This window comes from Hylobates moloch, unplaced genomic scaffold (genome assembly GCF_009828535.3).
Source record: "Hylobates moloch isolate HMO894 unplaced genomic scaffold, HMol_V3 SCAFFOLD_9, whole genome shotgun sequence".
Lineage (NCBI taxonomy): Eukaryota > Metazoa > Chordata > Mammalia > Primates > Hylobatidae > Hylobates > Hylobates moloch.
In genome coordinates, this window is record NW_026652284.1 from 7,307,442 (window position 1) to 7,333,450 (window position 26,009).

A 26,009-nucleotide genomic window follows, 5' to 3' on the forward strand; every position below is an offset into this window, starting at 1 on the left:
CATGGTAAAACCCTGTCTCTACTAAAAATACAAAAATTAGCCAGGCGTGGTGGCACACACCTGTAGTCTCAGCTACTTGGAAGACTGAGGCACAAGAATTGTTTCAACACAGAGGCGGAAGTTGCAGTGAGCCAAGATGGTGCCACTGCACTTCAGGCTGGGCGACAGAGCAAGATGGAATCTCAAAGAGAAAAGGATATCAATATATCAAAGAGATATTTGCACTCCCATGCTTATTGTAGCACTGTTCACAACAGCCAAAATATGGAATCAACCAAAGTGTTCATCAATGGATAACTGGATAAAGAAAATGTAAATATACACAATGGAATACTATTCAGCCATAAAAAAATAATAAAATCCTATTTGCAACAACATTGATGGAACTGGAGGTCATTATGTTAAGTGAAACAAGCCAGGCAAAGAAAGACAAGTATCACATGATCCCATTCATAAATGGGAAGCTGAAAAGTGGATCTCATAAAGATAAGTTGGTAGTTACCAGAGGCCAGGAAGGGTAGCCAGGAGAAGGGGATGAACAGGGTGATTAATAGGTACAAAAATTGGTAGAAGTGCTGGGCAAGGTGTCAAGAGCCCCAGCATCAGAAAGTGGTCGACTTGCTGGTTGGTAAGAAGAATTTATCGACAATAATATAGGTTTGAAAAAGGAAAGTTTTATTAGAAAGAACGCTGCATAAGAGTGCAGCCTCAGCAAGAGAGAACTGAGCATGCCGTGGTGGATTTTTCATGTCCCTTTTCCAATGTCTTATCTTTTGCAAATTCAATCCAAGTTGGGTTCATTTAGCCAGGATCCTTCTAAGCTCATTCAAGAATTTTGGGCTTTAACTATTTCCTTTGATTTAACCTGGTACCAGGTGCCAACTTTAGATAATAGGGATATCTAATTACTTCTGAATTCCTCAGATAAGGGGCCTGCTTGATGGTCACCAAGTGATCTGTGCTTTCCTCAAGGAATAAGACCTAGTGTTGGAGAGTTCTGTAGGGTGACTAGTTAACCGTAATCTGTTGTATATTTAAAAATATTATAGAAGAGAGTAACTGGAATGTTCCCAGTATAAAGACAAATGTTTAAAGGTGACAGACATCTCATTTACCCTGATTTAATCATTACACATTATATGAAAGTATCAAAATAGCACATGTACCCAGAAAACACATACGTCTCTTACATACCAATAAATACAACTTGAGATTATGATGTAAACACATCTGACCAACCTGGTACTTATTAGACTTATGTGCTCAGCATTGCTCTAGTCCTGTGGGTGCAGCAGCATCAGGATCGTTAAAAAAAACAAACAATGCTGAGAAAAAAACTCACACCCCTGAGACATCCGGGTGTGAATAAATGCGGAAGAGTCGCCCGAGATCCGGGGACCAGGCGCGGCGGCAGAGGTCCAGGGAGGCCTGGACCAGAGTCCTTTCAGACCAGGGGCGAAACGGGAAGGCGCGCCAGAAAAGGAACAACGCAAAGGGAGCAGGCGTGCACGGAGCGCGAACTAAGGAAACCCTCTGACAATAACCCCAAGCCCTCGGCAGCTCCAGAGACCGGCTCCTCACGGAAGGTGGCCGTAGAGACTGTTAAGACCCGCGGGCGCCGGGGCAGGTCGGACTGTGCCATTCGTGGGGGGTTCCATGCGGGAGCGAGCCGCCTCACCCAGGGCTGTCCAACTAGAAACTCCCCGGCCCCACCCCCTCCTCAGTCCGATGTAGGCTCGGCCGGACGTGACGCAGCGTGATGCCAAGGCGGCGTGAGTCTGCGCAGTGTGGGGCTGAGGGAGGCCGGACGCCGCGCATGCGTGCTGGCGTGCGTTCGCCTTCAGCCTGGTGTGGGGTGAGTGGTCCCCTACGGGCCGGGGCGCTGCGTCGGCAGGAAGAGGCGCGAGGTGCAGGTCAGGGCCAGCGGGGGCGCGGCGCATGTGTGGGCCGTGGCGCTGGGCGGCGTGGGGGCGCTGGACGGTGTCCCTCTGGCCCACAATGGGCGCGGGGCCTGGGTCGGGGCCGCCCTCGCCTCCGGCCTCCCAGTCGGGCCCGGTCGCTGGCGTTGGATTTGACTGACCGCCAGTGTGGTGGCAACGCTGAAGCGTCCAGAATCTTCTGCCTAACCTCTCGCCGGCATGGAACTGGCTAACCGTTTTATTAAACTCTGTTTTGCGTGGACAGTAAAACCTCCAGATAACCTCTAAATAGGCTAAAAAAAATTCGGAACCTCACTGTCGTTGGCAGTGAGAACTCCGCACGGAGAGACAGAATGTAGTTGGGTTGACTTCAGTGAGGGGATTTCCATCTTTCTCAGTCATTAAAAAAAGTGTTCAGACATTTAACGCCGTTGACCCACACACACTATTTTTTAGTACAGTTATAACTAAGAAAACAAAATCCCCTCCAAAAAATTACAGGTTAATTGCGAAAGACCACATTTAAATTTTTGCCCATGAAATTCAGTTTAGTCGTTTCTCTGAAACAGTGCTTCAAAAAAGACTGTCTCCCCGCATTGTGTGAAATGCAGGAGACCCACGTACTTGTATTTTTAAAAACCCCATTTGCAACATATTATTAAAGTTGGATTTAAGAGAACATGGTAGAAGAAAATCTAAGCAATACTACACCTTTGAGCACCCTCAGTATGTTTTCATGTCAGAGCAATTAAAACTACTACACAAATCAACGTTAAGATAACTAAACTGCTGCTTTTTTGGTATTCAGTTGTCTTTGAAAACCATTTCCCTAGGAAGTACTTACTCTGCTTGAAAATGCTCCTAAACTTTAAATTTTGGGGTATCTCAGGGTTGCAGTGAAAGTTTTTTGAAATCTTTTTTTTTTTTTTTAAGTCTTTTAAACGTATAACATAAAAATGGCTTCCAAAAGAGCTCTGGTCATCCTGGCTAAAGGAGCAGAGGAAATGGAGACGGTCATCCCTGTAGATGTCATGAGGCGAGCTGGGGTAAGTCCCACATCGATGTTTAGCCATTCCTGTTTTAAATGTTTGTGGTTTTTTAAATCATTTTGAATAAAATAATATTCAAAGTGCTTTATGAAATATTTCAAATATACACAAAATTTCAGAGATTACATAAGAATAAATACCTGTTGATCCACTGCCCACATTTAACGCTTGATAATGTCTTGCCATATTTTCTTCAGACCCATTTCTCTTTCGTTTTGAGCTCTGTCGTCCAGGCTGGAGTGCGATGGCAGGATCTCGGCTCATTTCAGCCTCTGCCTCCTGGACTCAAACCATCTTCCCACCTCAGCCTCCGACGTAGCTGGGACTACAGATGCATGCCACCACACCTGGCTAATTTTTGTATGTTTTGTAGAGACAGGGTTTTGCCATGTTGCCCAGGCTGCTCTCCAACTCCTGAGCTCAAGTTGTCCACCTGCCTCAGGCCTCTCAAAGTGTTAGGACTACAGGCATGAGCTACTGCACTGTCCTTAGACCCATTTCTTTTTTCTTTTCTTTTTTTTTTTTGAGATGGTGTCTCTCTGTGTCGCCCAGCCTGGAGTGCAGTGATGTGATCTCTGCTCACTGCAACCTCTACCTCCCAGGTTCAAGATATTCTCCTGCCTCAGCCTCTTGAGTAGCTGGGATTACAGGTGTCTGCCACCATGCCCGGCTAATTTTTGTATTTTTAGTACAGATGGGGTTTCACCATGTTGGCCAGGTTGGTCTCGAACTCCTGGCTTCAAGTGACCCGCCAGCCTCAGCCTTTTACAGTGCTAGGATTACAGGCGTGAGCCACCATGCTCAGCCCCTCAGACTCATTTCTTAAATATAATGCTTCAAAGAAATACATTTGCAACCCCCTTTGTAAATTTCTCCAATCCTATGCCCCTTCTTTCTTCCTTAACGATAACTGCTATCCTCGTGCTCTTGTGTATCCATGCATGCGTGTCTTTTTTTTTTTTTTTTGAGACAGGTGGGTCGGTGGTGGGTCCCTTCACAACCTCTGCCTGTGGTTAAGCATTTGCCTCAGCCTCCAGCTGGTACTTTTTTTTTGAGGCGGAGTCTGGCTGTCGCCCAGGCTGGAGTGCAGTGGCGCGATCTCGGCTCACTGCAGGCTCCGCCCCCCGGGGTTCACGCCATTCTCCTGCCTCAACCTCCCGAGTAGCTGGGACTACAGGCGCCCGCCACCTCGCCTGGCTAATTTTTTGTATTTTTAGTAGAGACGGGGTTTCACTGTGTTAGCTAGGTTGGTCTCGATCTCCTGACCTCGTGATCCGCCCGCCTCGGCCTCCCAAAGTGCTGGGATTACAGGTGTGAGCCACCGCGCCCGGCCTACGGTCTTGAACTCTTGACCTCGTGATCCACCCACCTTGGCCTCCCAAAGTGCTGTGATTACAGGCGTGAGCTACCGCACCCGCCCCCATGCATGTCTTTAAGGTAGCGTTTGACCGTGGTTCTTATTTTGCGTGTTTATATATTATCTCTCTCTAACAATAGTGAACAGTGAAGTAGAACTAACTCTGTGCCAGGCGTCATTCTAAGTGCTGATAAACCTCACAACAACCCTGTGAGTTAGATATCCTCATTTTACGGTTGAAGAAACTGAGGCACAGAGACATAAATAATGTATCCACGTCACATAATAAGTATAAAAGCCAGAGCTCAGACCCAGGCAGCCTGGCCCCAGAGTCTGTTAACCCTATACTCCTCTGGTTCTCAGGAATGGAGATACATGTCGATTCAGTTTATTCATTTAAAATTGCTGCTTGGTGTTGCACTGAATGCCACAATCTACCCATTCCTCTAATTACAGCATTACAATTCTGTAATAAGTATTCTTGTGTAGATTTCCTTGTGCAAATGTGTGGAAATTTTTCCAGGTTATATATCTAAAAGTAGAATTACTAGGCCGAAGGACAGCCCGTGGTCAGCATGACTAGGTTTTGCCAAGTTGCTCTCCAGTGTCCCAGTTTTTAGTCCCACCAGCAGTGTAGGAAAATTTGCACTTTCCCAGTGCCAGCTCTTGGTATTGTTGACTTTAAAAATTTTTGAAAGATACAGCAGTATTTCATTGTTTGGACTTGCATTTCTATTTTACAAAAATACCATGAGGTTTAAATGGCAACAGTAAACTTGCAAGATGAGTTATTAATAGTATGATCATATAACTGGTCACCCAAACCAGAACATTTGTGGGAGAAAGGGTGTTCCAGTCACACAGAGTACAGGGCAGCAGCTGTAAGTAGGGTCTGTCCCAGGCAAACCAGGGCAGACTTAGTTATTAAATATATTTAGCCAATGTATTAGCTTAAATTTGGTATCGTTGTGGTGCAGTATTTCCTGTCATGTTACTTTCAAACACAGGGCAGCTGTGTAAATGTTACTCTAGCTGGGTGTGGTGGCTCATGTCTGTAATCCCAGCTACTTGGGAGGCTGAAGCAGGAGGATCATTTGAGCCCAGGAACTGGAGGCTGCAGTGAGCTATGATTGTGTCACTGCCCTCTAGCCCGGGTGACAGGGTAAAACCTCATCTCTTTTTTTTTTTTTTTTAAGACAGTGTTACTCTGAATTTATGTTTCAGTGTTCTTAAATATGATAACGTCTTTCTCGTAGATTAAGGTCACCGTTGCAGGTCTGGCTGGAAAAGACCCAGTACAGTGTAGCCGTGATGTGGTCATTTGTCCTGATGCCAGTCTTGAAGATGCAAAAAAAGAGGTTTGTAATCCATACATGGAGTTATTCCTTCAAAAGGCTTCTTTGTTTCTTGAAATGTCTAAGACTGTTGTTAGCACAGACTCATTTTAGAAAATTATTTTGCCTGAATGTCTTCCCCTGACAGATTAAGAGGGTAAGGACTTTGTCTTTCTATTCTGTATCCGTAGAATGTGGCAATTGCTTGATACAGAATGTGCTCAGTAAGTGGGTGGCTGGGTGGGTAGGTGGCCGGTTGGATGTGTGGCCAGATGGGTGGGTTGATGCTTAGATGGATGGCTGCATTGTTTTCCCATCAGTATTTTTCTGGCTTACACAGGCATCCTTGCCTCCTATTACACATTTTTACCTGATGTAAATCAACTGCCACATTTTCCATTTATTATTATTATCATTATTATTTTTTTTTTTTTTAGAGGAATGGTCCCGCTCTCTCCCCTAGGCTGGAGTCCAGTGGTGCAGTCACAGCTCACTGCAGCCTCAACCTCCCAGGTTCAAGCAATCCTCCCACTTCAACCCCCCAAGTAGCTGGGACTACAGGCACGTGCCATACCCGGCCATTATTTTTTCTAAAGATACTTCTAGCGTTCCACTTTAGTTGTGTTCTTTTTTCAGTATCTTTAGAATTATGGCTCTTACCTTTAAGGACGATGGACACTTTTGGAAGCTAGCATCCCTTTCCTCAGAAACATGCTCCCCCACAGGCGCTTTTGCACACTCCATCATGGGGTCAGGGTGACAGGAGTGTGGACTGTACCCTCTGACAGCAGGGTCATAACGGGAAAGGAGGCAGAGTCGGCTCACAGATGGCTGGTTGTGCACTGCTGAGGAACCTGGAGTGCGGTTCCCTGGGCCGAGCTGTCCTCAGATACATAGGAAAAAGTTTAATCCTTTCTAATAAGTTCAGATTTTTCATTACTGGATTGTAGAAAGTTAGATTCTTGGTATTTACATATGATACGTTGAAACAAAAATGACAAGCAGAAGTAAGTATTCCAGGCCAAGTGCAGTGGCTCACCTGTAATCCCAGCACTTTAGAAGGCCAAATTGGGCGGATCACTTGGGGCCAGGAGTTTGAGAGCCTCCTGGGCAACATAGCGAGACCCTTTCTCTTTAAATTAAAAATTTGTAAAAGCCAGGCGTGGTGGTGCATGCCTTTAGTTCTAGCTACTCAAGAGGCTGAGGCAAGAGGATCACTTGAGCCTAGACGATTGCTTGAGCCCAGGAATTTGAGACTGCAGCGAACTATGATTGTGCCATTGCCCTTCAGCCTGGGTGACAGAGCGAGACCCTGTCTCAAAAACAATAATAATACTTTTTTTCATCTCTGTTTGTGTTTTTGTCATATGATGTCTGGGCATTTTAAAACAGTGGTTACCTTTATTGTCAATCGACAGATAATAAGTGTACATATTCATGGGATATGTGATGTTTCCATGCATAATATATAGTGATCGGATCAGAGTAATTAGCATATCCATCATCTCAAACATTTCTGTGTTGGGAACGTTCAATATCCTCCTAGCTATTTGAAACTATATATGATTGTTAACTGTAGTCATCCTATGGGGGTATAGAACACCAGAACCTATTCCTCCTATCTAGCTATAATTTTTTTTTTTTTTTTTTTTTTTTTTGAGGCGGAGTCTTGCTCTGTCGCCCAGGCTGGAGTGCAGTGGCGCGATCTCGGCTCACTGCAAGCTCCGCCTCCCGGGTTCACACCATTCTCCTGCCTCAGCCTCTCCGAGTAGCTGGGACTACAGGCGCCCGCCACCACGCCCGGCTAATTTTTTGTATTTTTACTAGAGACGGGGTTTCACCGTGGTCTCGATCTCCTGACCTCGTGATCCGCCTGCCTCGGCCTCCCAAAGTGCTGGGATTACAAGCGTGAGCCACCGCGCCCGGCCCTAGCTATAATTTTGTATCTTTTAACAAATCTCTCCCTATCCCCACTTTCCCCTATCCTCCCCAGCCTCTGATATTCTCTGTCCTACATTGTACTTCTATGTGATCAAATTTTTTTTAGCTTTCACATATGAGTGAGAACATGGAGTGTTTAATTTGCTGTTCCTGGCTTCTTTCACTTAATATAATGTCCTCTAGTTCCATTCTTGTAGCCACAAATGACAAGATTTCATTCTTTTTTATGGCTGGATAGTATTCCATTGTGTATAAATGCCACATTTTCTTTATGCATTCATCTGTTGTTGGACCTAGGTTGATTTCATATCTTGGCTAGTGTGACTATTGGTGTAGTTAACAAGGGAGTGCAGGTGTCTTTTCAGTATACTGATTTCCTTTCCATTGGATACATGCCCAGTAGTGGGATTGCTGGACCATATGGTAATTCTGTTTACTTTAGTTTTTTGAGGAAGTGGTTACCTTTTGTGTGTTTTTATTTTTCAGTGCAGATTCTAAAAGGAATAAAATAAATTCTATACTTTACACATTTTCTTTTGAGTTTTGAGCTTTGCTTGGTTTTGAATCAACAGTAGGATGTTTATGGTCTTAAAAGTGATTCTAAGCCAGCCACAGTGGTTCACACCTGAAATCCTAGCACTTTGTGAGGCTGAGGCAGGAGGATTACTTGAGCCCAGGAGTTTTGAGACTAGCCTGGGCAATGTAGCGAGACCCCATCTCTACAAAAATAAAAAAAATTAGCTGGCTGTGGTGGTGCATGCCTGTAGTCCTAGCTCCTGGGGAGGCTGAAGTGGAAGAGTTGCTTGAGCACAGGAGTTCAAGGCTGTAGTGAGCCATGATTGCACCACTGCACTCTAGCCTGGGTGACAGAGTGAGGCCCTGTCTCTAAAAAAATTTTATAGGTTGCACTAAATACATAATACATTTTTACTTTGTTATTTGTTTAATGACTAGGTTTTTTTTAACCACTTTTTAAAGTCCTAAAGTATTGTTGGCCGGGCACAGTGGTTCACGCCTGTAATCCCAGCACTTTGGGAGGCCGAGACGGGTGTATCACGAGGTCAGGAGTTTGAGACCAGCCTGGTCAAGATGGTGAAACCCCGTCTTTACTAAAAATACACAAATTAGCCGGGCACGATGGCGGGTACCTGTCATCCCAGTTGCTTGGGAGGCTGAGGCAGGAGAATGGCTTGAATCCGGGAGACGGAGGTTGCAGTGAGCCGAGATCACTGCACTCTAGCCTGGGCGACAGAGCAAGACTCTGTCTCAAAAAAAAAAAAAAAAAAAGGAAAAGAAAAATAAATAAATAAAAAGTCCTAAAGTATTGTTAAAACAGTTTCCATTTTGTAATTTCAGAAAGTTTGAAATTAATTAGATTTCTAGGATTTTTTTGAATGGGTACTAAAATTCTCCCCCCCCATTATGTTTTTCATAAAGTTAAGAAAAAATTTTTTGTGCGTTTTACTTAAAATTTGTTTCTGTATTTTATTTATTTATTTTTTTAGACAGAGTCTTGCTCTGTCACCCAGGCTAGAGTGCAGTGGCGCAGCCTCAGCTCACTGCAGCCTCAGCTTCCTAGGTTCAAGCGATTCTCCTGCCTCAACCCCCCAAGTAGATGGGACTACAGGTGTGCACCACCACGCCCAGCTAATTTTTGTATTTTTAGTAGAAACGGGGGTTTTGCCATGTTGGCCAGGCTGGTCTCGAACTCTTGAGCGCTGGTAATCTGCCTGCCTCGGCCTCCCAAAGTGCTGGGATTACAGACATGAGCCACTGTGCCCAGCCTGTTTTTCTATTAATTTTTTAAGTTGCTCATGTACATTCTTGTTGAACAATAATTCAAACAATATAGACACATATAAAGTCAAAACGTTAAGTGTCCTGTTCTCATTCTCCCTCTGCCCCATCCCACACTACTCCCATTAGCAACTAGAGTGTCTTCTTTTGTCTGTGACTACCTGTATACACAATATGTGGGGTGGGGGTGCTTGTGGTGATTGTACACATACACGCATATATCTACACACAAATACATATATCCTTGTCTTTTACAGGAAGGAGATTATACTACCCCTGCTACTCTGCAGCGTGGACATCCTTACATGTCACTACATACAGGTTTTCTGCATTTTTTTGCTAGTTAAAACACCATTCCATCGTGTGGATACACCTTAATTTATTTAACTGTTCTATTGGCAGATAGTTAGGCTATCTCCTGTACTTCCCACATTTAAAATAGGAAAGTATTATTGGACTGTCACTTTAATGCACGGTTGAAATGAAATGTTTTTGTCTTCTTTATGTTTTAAACTGTTACAGGGACCATATGATGTGGTGGTTCTACCAGGAGGTAATCTGGGTGCACAGAATTTATCTGAGGTAAAAATCTACTCAATTATACCTCAATAAAGCTGGGGAGGGAAAAAAACTAAAGAATTTCAGCATCTGCTTGTATTCTGTTCGTTTTGTTATTATTCAGATATTTCAGAGAAGAGGCTGTGAAAAAAAAATAGAAACAACTGGCCAGGCGCGGTGGCTCACGCTTGTAATCCCAGCACTTTGGGAGGCCGAGGCGGGCGGATCACGAGGTCAGGAGATCGAGACCACGGTGAAACCCCGTCTCTACTAAAAATACAAAAAAAAAATTAGCCGGGCGTGGTGGCGGGCGCCTGTAGTCCCAGCTACTCGGAGAGGCTGAGGCAGGAGAATGGTGTGAACCTGGGAGGCGGAGCTTGCAGTGAGCCGAGATTGCGCCACTGCACTCCAGCCTGGGAAAAAAAAAAAAAAAAAAATAGAAACAACTAAAATTAACAAAATGGTGTTGTAGCATTAACTCAAACATTTTTTTTTTTCTTTTTTTGAGACAGAGTCTTCCTCTGTCGCCCAGGCTGGAGTGCAGTGGCACTATCTCGGCTCACTGCAATCTCTGCCTCCTGGGTTCAAGCAGTTCTCCTGCCTCAGCCTCTGAGTAGCTAGGATTGCAGGTATGCACCACCACGCCCTGCTAATTTTTGTATTTTTATTAGAGACGGGGTTTCACCATGTTGGCCAGTCTGGTCTCAAACTCCTGACCTCGTGATCCGCCCACCTCGGCCTCCCAAAGTGCTGGAATTACAGGCGTGAGCCACCACGCCCAGCCTCAAGAAAACATTTTTAATATTTTCTATGGAGGTCAGGTGCAGTGGCTCAACGCCTGTAATCCTAGTGGTTTGGGAGGCTGAGGCAGGAGGATTGCTTGAGGCCAAGAGTTTGAGACCAGCCTAAGTAACACATCGAGACCCCATCTCTACAAAAAATTTTCTTTTAATTAGCTGGGCACGGTGGTGCACACTTGTAGTCCCAGCTACTCGGGAGGCTATGGTGGGAGGATGGCTTGAGGCCAGGGGTTTGAGGCTGCAGTGAGCTGTGAATGCACCACTGCATTCTAGCCTGGGCAACAAAGCAAGAACCTGTCTTATCAGAAAAAAAATAAATAAATAAATAAATTTTTGCCATGGAAGTAAGCTGAATTGGTGGAACCGTTATGAACAGATGTCAATGAATACAGTCCAAAGTAAGATGATGTAGTTTTTTTCCACCAGGAGAAGAATGATCAGATTTTGTGTTTTGGGAAGGGCAAATTGTCTACTCAAAGTCTTAACTGGGGGAGGCTGCGGGGCTAGGGCTGCCAGCAGGAATGACAAATGCCATCAGCAGAGACCATTGTTCCTCATTTTAACTCATATGCGAGGAGTCAGAGGCCAGGGTGAGGGGCACACCAGCAGGCAGAGTTGGGGCTGCCAGTAGCACTCAAGAAGTGGGTTGTGTCAGACACGAGGGATCTTTTCCTGCTAGATTCTGTTCCTCTCTCTGCCATCTGAAAACACCCAGAACACCACATTCCCTCTCTCCTGTTTCTTTCTCCCTGGAGTACAAAATGGCAAGGGTCAAATTGCTTCTTCTGATCTTTAAATGTGGAAGAATGCGTTTCTCTTACGAGAAATGCCTTGCTTGGGTTTAAGAATATAATATAGACACATTTTGATCATTTTTATACCAATGATTTAGAAATATTGTTGGAAAATAGGTCAGAGAGCTTGTGGTTTAAACTAAAATCAAATTTTTCCAAAGTTTCCTAGTGAGTGATGGGTTAGTGGCTTAATGATAACTTGATGTATTTTTGGTTTTCTTTTCACTAGTCTGCTGCTGTGAAGGAGATACTGAAGGAGCAGGAAAACCGGAAGGGCCTGATAGCTGCCATCTGTGCAGGTGACATGCAGGGGCAGCCTGTGTTGCAGCATCATTGGTGGGTGGGGTAGCCTTTCATTCGATGGTTTGATTCCAAATAGCTCTTCCCCTTCATAAAGCATGCAGGGCATCTGTGTTGGTGTATTTAGTTTGGGTGGCATGAAGTTGGTGTCATTTCAGAGATGAGGACAATTGTTCTGTTTTCTGCCTCTCCATGCCTTTGGTCTACATGCTGTGAAACTTAGTGTTTTCCGTGTTTGGTTGACCTCGGAGGAAAATAAGGCCCTCTGGAATTCAGTAAACAGCTTGTTACAGCAAGTCTCTGTGCCAGAAAGTCTTTGTGCCTGCACACAATCAGCAAAATCCATCAAACATCAACACAGCAACTCTGCCCTGTGCTTGCCCTGCAGATTCAGAAGCCCCGTGGTGCTTTCCGCTGGCTTCTTGGGCGTTTCTGATTGTCTCAGTACTGAGTGATCTTGGGCACCGTATTATCTGCCACATAATTGAGAACAAGGACATTTGGTGCTTCACAGATGTCCTCTTGTCTTTGTACCTTAGTAATATTTTATTTTCTCATAACCATTTTAAGATCCGTTCTTGTTGCTTTCATATCAGATGATGTTCTGCCATCTTGGTTTTTTCCCATGCTGTAATTTTTGCCAGCACCTTCCTTGTGTAGGTCTTCATTAAATGTTTGTCAGGGCTGAGCGCAGTGGCTCACGCCTGTAATCCCAGCACTTTGGGAGGCCGAGGCGGGAGGATCACCTGAGGTCAGGAGTTCGAGACCAGCCTGGCCACCATGGTGAAACCCCCATCTCTACTAAAAATACAAAAATTAGCCAGGCGTGGTGGCGGGCACCTGTAATCCCAGCTACTCGGGAGGTTAAGGCAGGAGAATCGCTTGAACCCGGGAGGTGGAAGTTGCAGTGAGCCGAGATCGCGCCGTTGCACTCCAGCCTGGGGGACATGAGCAAGACTTCGTCTCAAAAAAATAAAATAAATAAGTATTTGTCAGAAGAGTGAATGAATAAACGAATGAATGAATGGATGGTTTGGTAAACATCAACATCAAAACGTTGCTGTTGCTATTTTGTTCAATACAGTAGGCTTTTCAAAAGAAGTTACGGGCCAGAGGTCCTGGGGACTTGATACATTCGATTAGTGATTCTCAATGTTCTTTTGGTGCACTTGCAAGGTCAAAGCAGATACTACTGAGGGGCCAGGTGTGGTGGCTCATGCCTGTAATCCTAGCACTTTGGGAGGCCAAGGAAAAAGGATCTCTTGAAATCCAGGAGTTTGAGACTAACCTTGGCAACATAGCCAGACCCCATCTCAACAGACAAACAAAAAATTAGCCGAGCACAGTACTGCATGCCTGTAGTCCCAGCTACTCAGGAGGCTGAGATGGGAGGATCGCTTGAAGGCGAGAGTTAGAGGCTGCAGTGAGCTATGATTGCACTCCAGCCTGGGCAACAGAGTGAGACCATGTCTTTCAAACAAAATGATGTTTGCCTTTTTTCTTCGCAGTCTTTCAGGAGTGACATCAGAGTAGGATGATACCATCATTTGAGCATCTATTATTGTGTTTTAAAAATTTCCCAGTTTTATTAGGTTGGTGTAAAAGTAATTGTGGTTTTTGCCATTAAAAGTAATTGGCCAGGCACGGTGGTGCATGCCTGTAATCTCAGCACTTTGGGAAGCCAAGGTGGGCAGATCGTTTGAGGTCAGGAGTTCAAAACCAGCCTGGCAAACAGGTGAAATCTCGTTTCTACTAAAAATACAAAAGTTAGCTGGGCATGGTGGTGCACGCCTGTAATCCCAGCTACTCGGGAGGCTGAGGTGGGAGGATCACTTGAGGTCAGGAGTTCGAAACCAGCCTGGCCAACATGGTGAAACCCCGTCTCTACTAAAAATATAGAAGTTAGCTGGGCAGTTAGCTGGGCATGGTGATGCATGCCTGTAATCCCAGCTACTCAGAAGGCTGAGGCAGGAGAATCTATTGAACCCGGGCGGCGGAGGTTGTGGTGAGCCGAGATCACGCCACTGCACTCCGTCCTGGGTTACAGAGCAAGACTGTCTCAAAAAAAAGTAATAATTTTTAATATGGCAGATGTTCATAGATATAACCCACATAAAAGCTAAAGGGATTCCAAGACCTAAATGTTTGAGAACCATGGCATTAGGGGCTGGGAAGAACCACAGAGGTCAACCACCCTGGCAGGTCTTGTACGTGGGCTTACTACAAGAGTCACCACTAGCCTTTTGACCTGCCCTGAGGCTCAGGTAATTATCTCTGCCAAAGGGCACTGCAGTCACTGCAGCCCAAGCAGCTGCTCCCCTCTTTGGAGAGAAAGTCACAGATCCTTGAGTTTGGTTTTCATTGGCTCTGCTGCTGTGAAGCAAGCCTCAGTCCTAGATGCTTTGACCAAAGGAAGAAAGAGTTTGGGCTGAGCTTGTTTCCTTATGATTCTGCTGAAAGTAAAAACTGCATGTCAGTTTGTCCTGTGCCACAAAAGTAGCAAAATGATCAGCCATGGCCGGGCGCAGTGGCTCACACCTGTAATCCCAGCACTTTGGGAGGCTGAGGCGGGTGGATCACCTGAGGTCAGGAGTTCGAGACAAGCCTGGCCAACATGTCGAAACCCTGTCTCTACTAAAAATACAAAATTAGCCAGGCATGGTGGCGTATGCCTGTAATCCCAGCTGCTCGAGAGGCTGAGGCAGGAGAATCGCTTGAACCTGGGAAGTGGAGGCTGCAGTGAGCCAAGATTGCACCATTGCACTTCAGCCTGGGCAACAAGAGCGAAACTCCGTCTCAAAAAATAAATAAAATAAAATAATAAAAATAACGAAAATTAGCAGGGCATGGTGGCGCATGCCTGTCATCCTAGCTACTTGGGAGGCTGAGGCAGGAGAATCGCTTGAACCCAGGAGGCGGAGGTTGCAGTGAGCCAAGATCATGCCACTGCACTCCAGCCTGAGTGACAGAGTGTGTCTTCGTTTCCAAAAAAAAAAAAAAATCAACCACATTTGGCTCACGGTTTTGTGCTGAGGCTAGATGGAATGCCATGCTAAGAAGCATGGGCCTTATAGTACTTTAAATCAACATTTAAAAATAAACAGCCTGGCTGTGGTGGCTCATAGCTGTAATCCTAGCACTTTGGGAGACTGAGGTGGGAGGATCACTTGAACCCAGGAGTTCAAGACCAGCCTGGGCAACATAGTGAGACCTCCCACCTCTACAAAAAAATATTTTAAAAAATCAGCCTGGTGTGGTGGTGCACACCTGTAGCCCCAGCTACTCAGGAGGCTGAGGTGGGAGGATCACTTTGAGCCCAGGAATTTGAGGTTACATTGAGATGTGATAATCACACCACTGCACTTGAGCCTAAATGACAGAGCAAGACTCTGTCTCTTAAAAAAAAAAAAGTAAAAATAGGCCAAGGGTGGTGGCTCACACCTGTAATCCCAGCACTTTGGGAGGCTGAGGTGTGCAGATCACGAGGTCAGGAGATCGAGACCATCCTGGCTAACACGGTGAAACGCTGTCTCTCCTAAAAAATACAAAAAATTAGCCAGGCGTGGTGGCAGGTGCCTGTAGTCCCAGCTACTCGGGAGGCTGAGGCGGGAAAGCGGTGTGAACCCGGGAGGCAGAGCTTGCAGTGAGCTGAGATCGCGCCACGGCGCTCCAGCCTGGGCGACAGTGTGAGACTCCGTCTCAAAAAAAAAAAAAAAAAAAAAAAATTATATAAAAAACAGTAAAAATAGAAAACACACTAGTATTGTGTTTATACCATTGAATATCCTGTACCACTGTTGTGGGCACTACACAAAAAATAGGAAAAAATGTGATGATGAGCTGAGCTAATTGAGATGAGGGTTATGGGAATGGAACAGAGGAGTGATGGAAGAGATTTGGATCTTTTAAATTGACAAACAGAAAAATAAGATTTTTTTTTTTTTTTTTTTGAGACGGGAGTTTTGCTCTTGTTGCCCAAGCTGGAGTGCAGTGGTGCAATTTTGGCTCACTGCAACCTCCACCTCCCAGGTTCAAGCGATTCTCCTGCCTCAGGCTCCCGAGTAGCTAGAATTACAGGCGCCTGCCACCATGCCCAGCTAATTTTTGTATTTTTAGTAGAGACAGGGTTTCACCTTGTTGGCCAGGCTGGTCTCGAACTCCTGATCTCGTGATCCGCCCACCTTGGCCTCCCAAAGTGCTGGGATTACAGGCGTGAGCCACCGTACCCAGCCAAGATTATTCTGAAGTGTTGCAGTTAGGAATTGGAAACATTTTGAACACACAAAGAATATTAGCCTAGTCCTTAATATTGAGTGAATGAGGAACGCACATTGGAAGGGAGTCTATGTTGAGAAGAAAATTAAATGATATTTACTTTGAGTGGGGGAGGGGGAGGAAGTGTGGAGTTGGAGGAGTGGACAGTTGTCAGCTGAGATGCCCAGGTCTAGGAATAAGGCCTCTGGAAGCAAGGTCTTGGCCACCTTGGAGTAGCTGGGGAGTTGGCAGAGGTGGTCATTTTGCAAGTCACTACAGGGTGGCGCTGTTGGCTGCAGAAGGGGATGTGGTCAGCTGCGCCCTCTGCACTATAGTGCAGAGTACAGAGCGTTTTCATCCATCAGAATCCCAGGTCCTAGGAGAGTGAAACATCTCTTCGCCAGTATTCCAAATAGAGTTCTGACGCCCCAGAAAGCAGTAATTATGAGCTTACCATGGTAAGTAAGAAAGGCATTAGTAAATTCCTGCATCCAACTATAACATAAATTTATTCACATCGTAGCAGTGATTTTATTACCACCTTGAAGGGAGCAGCCTAAAAATTCTCACTACCGATCACTTTCCTCACTGTACGATCATCTGTTAAAGTTTACTTTAAAATACAAAGATGACGTAGGAATTTCTTCTTAAATTCTTACCAAATAAAAATTAAAAGCAATTTATAAATCCATTCAAATAAAAATTGATAATTATTCAATTCTTACAGACTTTTAAAATTTGCTACCATACATAGCTGTCTTGTGTGTAAAAATAACGTGGAGAAGAGACATTTGAGGCTTTTAAGAGCTGTAAATCAGGACTTGGTCTGAAACTGACACCTGATATTAGGCAGAAAGCTTATGTAATTAGGTAGTATTTGTGTGATCTTCCTGTTTGTAACAGCTACGGTCTGAGTAGCTTGTGGGTATATTATATAACTCCTTCCTTGGAATCTTGTTGAAAAATGAAAGGTCAGTAAGACCAAGACCTCAGGTTTGCTGACACTAAAAGTGTACAAACTGCCATAGGATCTTAGCCATCCAGGGCACCCTAAGTGTTTCCAAGATCAAGGTGCTGTTCTGAAACATATCCTTCTAAGTGTCATGTGAGGCCTTAGAAAGAATTTTTCTATGTGTGGCTTAGAGAAAAAAGGTAGAATGAATACTTTGTAAAAAGCTTTAAGATGAAGTAACAAAGGTATACAAAATCTTTGTTTTTAATCCTTTTTTAGGACCATTACATACTCAATATGCTTGTGACCCTCCCTGAAGTTGGCCATTTTCAGTGAATACATTTAAATAAAAATCTCAAGTTAGGACCTGCCAATTTGGAAAGACTTCATTAACTGACACTTCCATGTGGTTCTTTGCTTAAGTAGCTTTCGTAAAGTGATGCTAGTGCCTTTATATTTCATGCTTCCAGGCACTTCACAGGCTATCTTCAGGGACAGTGTGCTGTCCATTTTAATCCTACCACCTGGTATACCTGGATGGATAGGTGGATGAATGAGTGTTAATTTCCCATTTTATTTATTTTGAGACAGAGTCTCACTCTGTTGCACAGGCTGGAGTGCAGTGGCGTGATCTTGGCTCACTGAAAGCTCTGCCTCCCGGGTTCACGCCATTCTCCTGCCTCAGCCTCCTGAGTAGCTGGGACTACAGGCGCCCGCCACCACGCACAGCTAATTTTTTGTATTTTTAGTAGAGACGGGGTTTCACCATGTTAGCCAGGATGGTCTTGATCTCTTGACCTCATGATCCACCCGCCTTGGCCTCCCAAAGTGCTGGGATTACAGGCATGAGCCACTGCACCCGGCCTAATTTCTGATTTTCAAGTAGAAAATAAAATTACAAAAGAGCAATAAAATCCAGAAGTTCAGAGAGTACCAGTTGCCTTTAGCATGTAACTAAATCTTTCCTTTTACTAAGAGTGAGGTAAGAAGTTGAGCCCGCCCCAGTGATCCTCCCCCTTCTTTGGACTCCTGGTATATGTGGTCCCTGTGCTGGGGGTGGGGAAGGTGAGAGAGGTGCGCGCATTTTGTTTATCTGTGTATGCTCTGCTGGTATCAAGGTAAATCTTCTTGAGTAAATGGTTATTGAAGTATTTTGAGTTTCTGTGCTTTTGCCAGATGTGCTCAGCAAATCGTTTGTTATAAACATACTTTATCTCTCATACTAGGAAGTCTTTCATTTCAGAATCGTAGCTGTATGTTTGGTAAGAGCCTCTTGATTTTGAAGAATACTTTGCTGTTGCAGTTTTTGTTGTTGTTAGAGAAGGGGTCTGTGTTGCCCAGGCTGATGTTGAATTCCTGGGCTCAAGGAATTTTTCTACCTAGGCCTCTCCAGTTGCTGGGATTACAGGCATGAGCCACCGTGCCAGGCACTATTGTGATTTTTTAAACATAGGGTTTTCTATATCCGCACTTAGATCTTTTTATTTTTATTTTTAGGTCCTACTGCTCTGTTGGCTCATGAAATCGGTTTTGGAAGTAAAGTTACAACACACCCTCTTGCTAAAGACAAAATGATGAATGGAGGTAAGTATATGCTTGTTTTTGTTTGCTTGTTTGTTTGTTTTTTGAGATAGAGTCCCACTCCATTGCCCAGGCTGGAGTGCAGTGGCATGATCTTGGCTCACTGCAACCTCCGCCTCCCAGGTTCAAGCAATTCTCCTGTCTCAGCCTCCTGAGTAGCTGGGATTACAGGCGCATGCCATCATGCCCAGCTAATTTTTTTATTTTTGTAGAGATGGAGTTTCACCATGTTGGTCAGGCTGGTCTCAAACTCTTTTTTTTTTTTTTTTTTTTTTAAGACAGAGTCTCGCTCTGTTGCCCAGGCTGGAGTGCAGTGGTGCGTTCTGTGCTCACTGCAGCTTCCGCCTCCCGGGTTCAAGTGATTCTTCTGCCTCAGCCTCCTGAGTAGCTGGGATCACAGGTGTGTTCCACCACGCCTGGCTAATTTTTGTATTTTTTTGGTAGAGACAGGGTTTCTCCATGTTGGTCATGCTGGTCTTGAACTCCTGACCTCGTGATCCACCTGCCTCAGCCTCCAAAAGTGCTGGGATTACAGGCGTGAGCCACCGCGCCCAGCCTCAAACTCTTGACCTCATGATCTGCCTGCCTCAGCCTCCCAGAGTGCTGGGATTACAGGTGTTAGCCACCACGCCCGGCCCATATGCTTGTGGTTTGTTTTTTTTTTTGTTTTTTTTTTTTGAGATGGAGTCTCTCACTCTGTTGCCCGGGCTGGAATGCAGTGGCGCGATCTCGGCTCACTGCAACCTCCGCCTCCCGGGTTCAAGGGATTCTCCTGCCTCAGCCTCCCGAGTAGCTGGGATTACAGGCATGTGCCACCGTAAGTTTCTTGTAGACTGGGCACAGTGGCGTCCGCTTGTAATCCTAGTACTTTGGGAGGCTGAGGCGGGTGGATTGCTTGAGCCCAGGAGTTCAAGACCAGCCGGAGCAACATGGTTAAACTCCATCTCTACTAAAAATACAAAAAACATTAGCCAGGCATGGTGATGCACACTGATAGTTGCAGCTGCTCGGGAGGCTGAGGTGGGATGATCGCTTTAAGCCTGGGAGGTCAAAGCTGTGGTGAGCTGTGATCTCGCCACTGCACTCCAGCCTGGAGGACAAAGCAAGACCCTATCCAAAAAAAAAAGAAAAAAAAAGTTTCTTGTGTACCTATAGAATTTTATCTATCACATACTCACTATCCTTTTTATTTTAACTAAAATGAGATCTACTAAATGTATTGTTCTGCAGCTTGCTTTTTTTAACTTAACGTTATATCTTATGTTATCTTTTAACAGCACATGTAGATTTAGATTTGTTTCATCCTTGTTAAGTACAGCTGCTAGTCCAGTGTTGGAATGTGCCGTGCTGTATGTAACCTTCTCCTGGGGGCGGGCATGAAGGTGGTTTTCTGCTTTTGCCCTTGTAAACCATGCTGTAATGAACATCCTTGAATGCCGTTGTGAGCATATCTGAGCTCCCTTTTAAAAGTGATGCACTTTTCATTATACTGCATGTTTTTTAATTACTAAACTTTATTTTTTTAGAGCAGTTTTAGGTTCACAGCCAAATTCCCGTCTACCTTCACCCACTCCCCACTCCCCACTCCCCTGCCCCTGGCCATGCATAGCCTCCCCTACTATCAACATCCTGCACTAGAATCTGCACCCACATTGACACATCATCATCCAGAGTCCACAGTTTACATGAGGGTTCTGTATTGCTGTTGTACATTCTACATACAGTTACATTTGATCCAGAGCAGTGTTTTCCTGAAAATCCATGGTTTATTTAATGTATTTGAGAAAGAGGCTTGCTTTGTCACCCAGGCAAGAGTGCAATGACATGATCTCAGTTCATTGTAACTTCCACCTCTTGGGATCAGGCAATCCTCTCACCTCAGCCTCCCGAGTACCTGGAACTATGGGTGTGAGCCACCACACTTGGCTAATTTTAAAATTTTTTTGTAGAGACAGGGTCTAACTATATTGCACAGTCTGGTCTTGAACTCCTGGCCTCAAGCGATCCTTCTGGCTTGGGCTCCCAAAGTACTAGGATTACAGATGTGAGCCATTGTGCCCTGCTCATGGTTTTATTTTAGTTGCTAGAAAGATACTATGTTATCATTAAAACTATCTGTTTGAAAATTGGTACTTTTTGCCGGGTGCGGTGGCTCATGCCTGTAATCCCAGCACTTGGGGAGGCCGACGGGAGTGGATCACGAGGTCAGGAGATCGAGACCATCCTGGCTAACACGGTGAAACCCCGTCTCTACTAAATATACTAAAAAAATTAGCTGGGCGTGGTGGCGGGTGCCTGTAGTCCCAGCTACTCAGGAGGCTGAGGCAGGAGAACGGCGTGAACCCGGGAGGTGGAGCTTGCAGTGAGCCGAGATCGTGCCACTGCACTCCAGCCTGGGCAACAGAGTGAGACTCCGTCTCAAAAAAAAAAAAAAAAAGTTGGTACTTTTTAATAAAAGTTTCTGGTTTCTGGGCATTTTAAATTTAGGAATTTAAGTTCATGGAGGGATTTTAGAGGGTTGAAAGAAATGGAAAGAACAGAACTGGGCTTCTTTTGTGATGTCTTCAGAGGGAAGACTCAAGCGGAGCGCACTCCTGCACTACCTGAAGGTGTGCCTGTTGCATCTGTTTTCCTTTAGTGCCTCAAAAACATTGAGGTTGGTCAGGCATAGAAAAAAATCAGATTGTTGATGCTCACACTCAGAGTTTACAAAGCACGTTCCCCTACGTTACCTTGGTGGAGCTTCCTGGTCCCCAGTGCCCAGCAAGGCAGGTGGCATCATCCTGGCTTCACAAACAAGGAGAGACTGAGGCCAGAGCTCAAGCCCAGCCCGCTGCCTTGCATCCAGTTTTGCCTTCCTGCCCCTCTCCTGCTCTGTGGTAGCAAAAGGCTCCCACACACATTTAAGTTACCAGGTGTTGGATTTAGTCAGTAACCTCTATTATAAGAAATGGATACTTGAAATGTCTACCCCTTCAGGACACTTCGAGAGGTAGGGCTGCAAGTGAACTTGAAAGATCAGTGTGACAGTTTCTCCTCAGATAAGCAATCCCATCTCATGGCCATAGTCTTTTTTCTTTTTTCTTTTTCTTTTTTTTTTTGATAGATTCAGGGTCTCACTATGTTGCCCAGGCGGTACTTAAACTCCTGGGCTCAAATGACCCTCCCACCTTGGTCTCCCAAAGTGCTGGAATTACAGGTATGTGCTACCAGCCCCAGTCCCCATAATCTTTTAATTTCTCCGATTTTAGAATAAGTCGGTTATAACTGTAATGTGTGATTCCGTTTCTCATTTGTCCACTGTTTGATGGCATCCGCATGCTTGGTCCCATATCTGAGCACTGAAGAGCAGGGTCTCTGGAGCCTGGCGTTGTGGGGTGGCCCTCAGCTTCCCCACTCACTGTGAGAAGTTTCCTTAGTTTCTCGGAGCCTGTTTCCTCATCCATTGCCTGAGGATAAACCTGCTTCAGGATTGTTGGTGAAAAGACTGCCCTCACCTAGCCTCTGTAACGCCACTGCATGCCACCAGTGCTGAGTACTGTTTGTTTGCTAGGTTGGTGTCATTCTCATTTTACCAAAAAGTGAAGCTCTGAGAGGTCAGACAGCCACTAAATGGCAGACCTGGGATTTGAACCCAGAACTCTGCTCAGGGGTCGACTGACTGCTCCCCAAAGGCCAGGTGGTAAATACTGCAGGCTTTCTGGGACTTCAGCTCTCTGGCAGCTACTCAACTGTTGCAGCTCCACAATAGTTGCAGACAGTGCTAAACACGCAGGGTGGCTTTGTGCCAGTGAAGCTGCATTTGCAAAAACAGGCAGCAACCTGGCCTCGGCCCTCAGGCTTGTCGTTGCTGACCTGTGTCCTGAGCCCTCCCGTTGTCTTTTTTTTTTTTGAGACAGAGGCTCGCTTGCTGGAGTGCAGTGGCGTGATCTGCGCTCACTGCAAGCTCTGCCTCCCAGGTTCACGCCATTCTCCTGCCTCAGCCTCCCAAGTAGCTGGGACTACAGGCACCCGCCACCACGCCTGGCTTATTTTTTGTGTTTTTAGTAGAGACGGGGTTTCACTGTGTTAGCCAGGATGGTCTCGATCTGCTCTCTCACCCAGGCTGAAGTGCAGTGACGCATCTCGGCTCACTGCAACCTCCGCCTCCCGGGTTCAAGTGATTCTCCTGTCTCAGACTCCTGAGTAGCTGAGATTACAGGTACTGGCCTCCAGGCCCAGCTAATTTTTGCTTTTTTTTTTTTTTTTTTTAGTAGAGACAGGTTTTCACCATGTTGGTCAGGCTGGTCTTGAAATCCTGACCTCAGGTGATCCACCTGCCTTGGCGTCCCGGAGTGTTGGAATTACAGGCGTGAGCCACCGTGTCCAGCTTCCCATTGCTTTTTCTCTGAAGAGACTTTAAGACTTGGAGTCTGGTTTAAAAAAATAAATAAAAATCAATGCCTTCTACTGGTTGGGACGGGAAGTGTAAAATCTGAATTCGCTGTAGGGTCACAATCCCAGCCTCAAGTTCGCACAGTGCCTTCCTGGCACTGACAGGGTGCATGTTCTGTCTTCGCCACTAGGTGGAGGCAGTTGGTAACCTTAAACCTTTTGCTTTTCCTGGTTAAAAGTCTGACAAGAACCGTAGAACCTTTAAGCATATTTAACCAGTTTAAGCCCTGTTTGCACTGTTTTAGCCACAAAGATACTGTTCAGTGAACCATTTACAGTTGTGCCTCGCGTTGTCCCACTCTCAGTTGTGCATCTCACCGTCGCTCTGGAAGACCTAGCCCAGCCAGTTTCTAGGTTAGCATTTGAAATGGTCTTGGCCTGGTTTAACCATCAGTAAATGAGGTCAGATTATGATAAACATTTTCCCCTCAAACTAGGGATCCTCTTTTTCTCTCCAATAGTTAAATTGGAAATTTTTAATGTACTCTATTCATTTATTTTGGTGGGTGACCTGATTTTTTAAATTTTTTAGATTAGTCAAGCACAGTAGTGAGAAGAGGAGAAAGAGTAGAACAAGGAGTAACTGCCTGTGAACGATCAATTGAGATAACTCACTGCCCTCGACCAGCGGTGGCTTGGTTTCTAATGACAGTAAGACAAGTTCCTATAGCCATTGTTAATCTCCTTGGAAAAGAAATGAACACTGACTGTGTGGTTTCAGCAGCTCATTAATACAGCAGAAGCACTCCTGCTTCTGTTTGAAGGGAGGTTTTCGGATGAATTTTTCTGCATGTTCATTGAACAGACGTTTCCTAAGCTCCTCCTTAGTGCCTGGCACTGGGAACAGAAGAAGGAAGAAGAGAAAGCTGTGCCCTCCAGGTGTTCTCAGGTCTGCACCGAGCTGTGGTGGCCAGAGCCACCCGCCTGCCTACACAGCCGGTGCATCAGGATAGAGCAGGAGTTCACAGAGGAGCTTTGTCACTTCCCCCTCCGCTAAATCTGTTCTGTGTCCCCACATCACTGCGTGGTGTCGCCATCATCCAGTCACCTGGGACAGGCAGCTCGGAGTCATCCTTGAAGCCTCCTCACCTAGGCCTTCATTGCAAACCTCCATTTCCTCTGGATCACTGTCACCAGCGTAGTGCAGGCACCACCAGCTTCTACCCAGACAGCAGGTTACTTTCCATCTCCCTTCTGGTCCCAGCCCAGTCTCTGTGCAAAGGCCAGACCGCAGAGGGCTCCAGGCCCCGTGACATGGAGTTCAGTGTGGCCTTCAGATGCTGGAGAGAGTTGGCAAGGGCTTTCCATGGGGAACTGGCTATGCCCTGCTTCGCACTTTGGAGAGTTAGCTTTTGGGTGCTGGGCATGGATTGAAGGGGTGCACAGCCGGAAGAGAGAGCTGTAATCATGCAGAGATCCTTCCTCTTTAAAGCAGGGGACAGGGGAGAAAGGAGATCGAGTGAAGAATGGTGTTTGGTGCCTTTGACCTCACACTTCAGGGGTGCCTCCTGTGTGCCATGGGTATCATTGGCCAGACGGACTGATGAAGACCCAGCCTTTTTAAAGAGTAAACAATAAACAAGGAAATGAAATGTTTATAGATTGTGATAGATTGTATCAATGCTGGGAGGGCAGTAAATAGGATGCGGTGATAGACTCAACAGAGGAACCTAATTTGGAGAGGTGGGGGTCGTCACAGATACCCTCTCTGAGGGGTTTTTGTTGATGCTGAAACTGAAGGAGCAAGGAACTGGGAAGAGCTGGTCTCTGGGTGGAGGGAGCAGCCCTTGAGCTCTTCCTGGAGCAGAAGAGAACCTGTTGTATTCAGTAAGGGAAGCTCCAGGTGGGAGAGTGATAGGGATGGGTGTGGGGAGGGAGGTTAGGCTCTGTGTGCAGTGGAGAGGCTGGTGACTACCTGCTATGGAGGGGCAGAGCTCAGGGCATCCATGCTCAAGAGTCCCAGTTTTGATATTATATTTGCCAAGAAATAGCCAACCGGCGGGCCTGGGGGTGCGGGGATGCAGAAGGAAAGTAGTCCTTGAGAGTGAATGTGGTTTCTACCTGCACACGCACACTCACATGCATACCCGCCTCCATTACGTTGTGCTGTGGTTGTTTTTGAGGCATCAGAGGGTGTGCGTGCCGCCACATGTTGATCGGGGTGGCTTCTGCCTTCGGCGCTGCTGCATCCCTTCACCCTTCCCCGGCACTTCAGAATTGACACTTGAGCTTTGTTGTAAAATAGTGATGTGAGTAACTGTCATTCACTGACATCTCCCCCAACACTTAAAGTCTTAGCAGCTACATTTAACTTACACATATGTGTTTCAGTCTAACAGTGGTTTCTCTCACCCTTTGCTCTGCACAGTTTTAAAAATACTTTTGTAGGGGGCTTCTAAGAGCTTGGAGTGCCTAGTAAATGTTTTTGAATGGTTAGCTACAGTGTTGGGTTTATATGCTGTAATAGTGAATTTAATTGGTAAGTAATCGTCTTTCTCGTCACATAGCCTATTAGGATGTCACCTTTTCTGTTTCTACTTTGCAGGTCATTACACCTACTCTGAGAATCGTGTGGAAAAGGACGGCCTGATTCTTACAAGCCGGGGGCCTGGGACCAGCTTCGAGTTTGCGCTTGCAATTGTTGAAGCCCTGAACGGCAAGGAGGTGGCAGCTCAAGTGAAGGCTCCACTTGTTCTTAAAGACTAGAGCAGCGAACTGTGACGATCACTTAGAGAAACAGGCCGTTAGGAATCCATTCTCACTGTGTTCGCTCTAAACAAAACAGTGGTAGGTTAATGTGTTCAGAAGCCGCTGTCATTACTGCTTTTGCGGAAGTATAGTTGTGAAGTCACAACTACACAGAGATTTCTCAGCCTACAAATTGTGTCTATACATTTCTAAGCCTTGTTTGCAGAATAAACAGGGCATTTAGCAAACTA

General features: G+C 45.6%; 1 protein-coding gene across 2 annotated transcripts; it reads left to right on the plus strand.

The window, feature by feature from the left end:
- The first annotated feature begins 1,791 nt into the window (after positions 1 to 1,791).
- Positions 1,792 to 26,009, plus strand: PARK7 (Parkinsonism associated deglycase). 2 transcript variants are annotated; one of them, XM_032758806.2, is made up of 7 exons: positions 1,792 to 1,855; positions 2,853 to 2,965; positions 5,582 to 5,683; positions 9,920 to 9,979; positions 11,779 to 11,848; positions 18,553 to 18,639; positions 25,616 to 26,009. In XM_032758806.2, exons 2-7 carry the CDS (start codon positions 2,876 to 2,878, stop codon positions 25,774 to 25,776), a joined length of 570 nt encoding a protein of 189 aa, XP_032614697.1. In that variant the 5' UTR covers positions 1,792 to 1,855; positions 2,853 to 2,875; the 3' UTR covers positions 25,777 to 26,009. The 2 variants fall into 2 exon arrangements, with proteins under 2 accessions (XP_032614697.1, XP_032614696.1); XM_032758805.2 differs by having other exon boundaries at positions 1,811 to 1,913.

Bases quoted from the DNA above. Each gene is read 5' to 3' on its own strand.
- PARK7 (XM_032758806.2), top strand. From the start codon at position 2,876: ATGGCTTCCAAAAGAGCTCTGGTCATCCTGGCTAAAGGAGCAGAGGAA. The intron at 2,966-5,581 runs GTAAGTCCCACA...TCTTTCTCGTAG, and splicing joins ATGTCATGAGGCGAGCTGGG to ATTAAGGTCACCGTTGCAGG. The intron at 18,640-25,615 runs GTAAGTATATGC...TCTACTTTGCAG, and splicing joins AGACAAAATGATGAATGGAG to GTCATTACACCTACTCTGAG.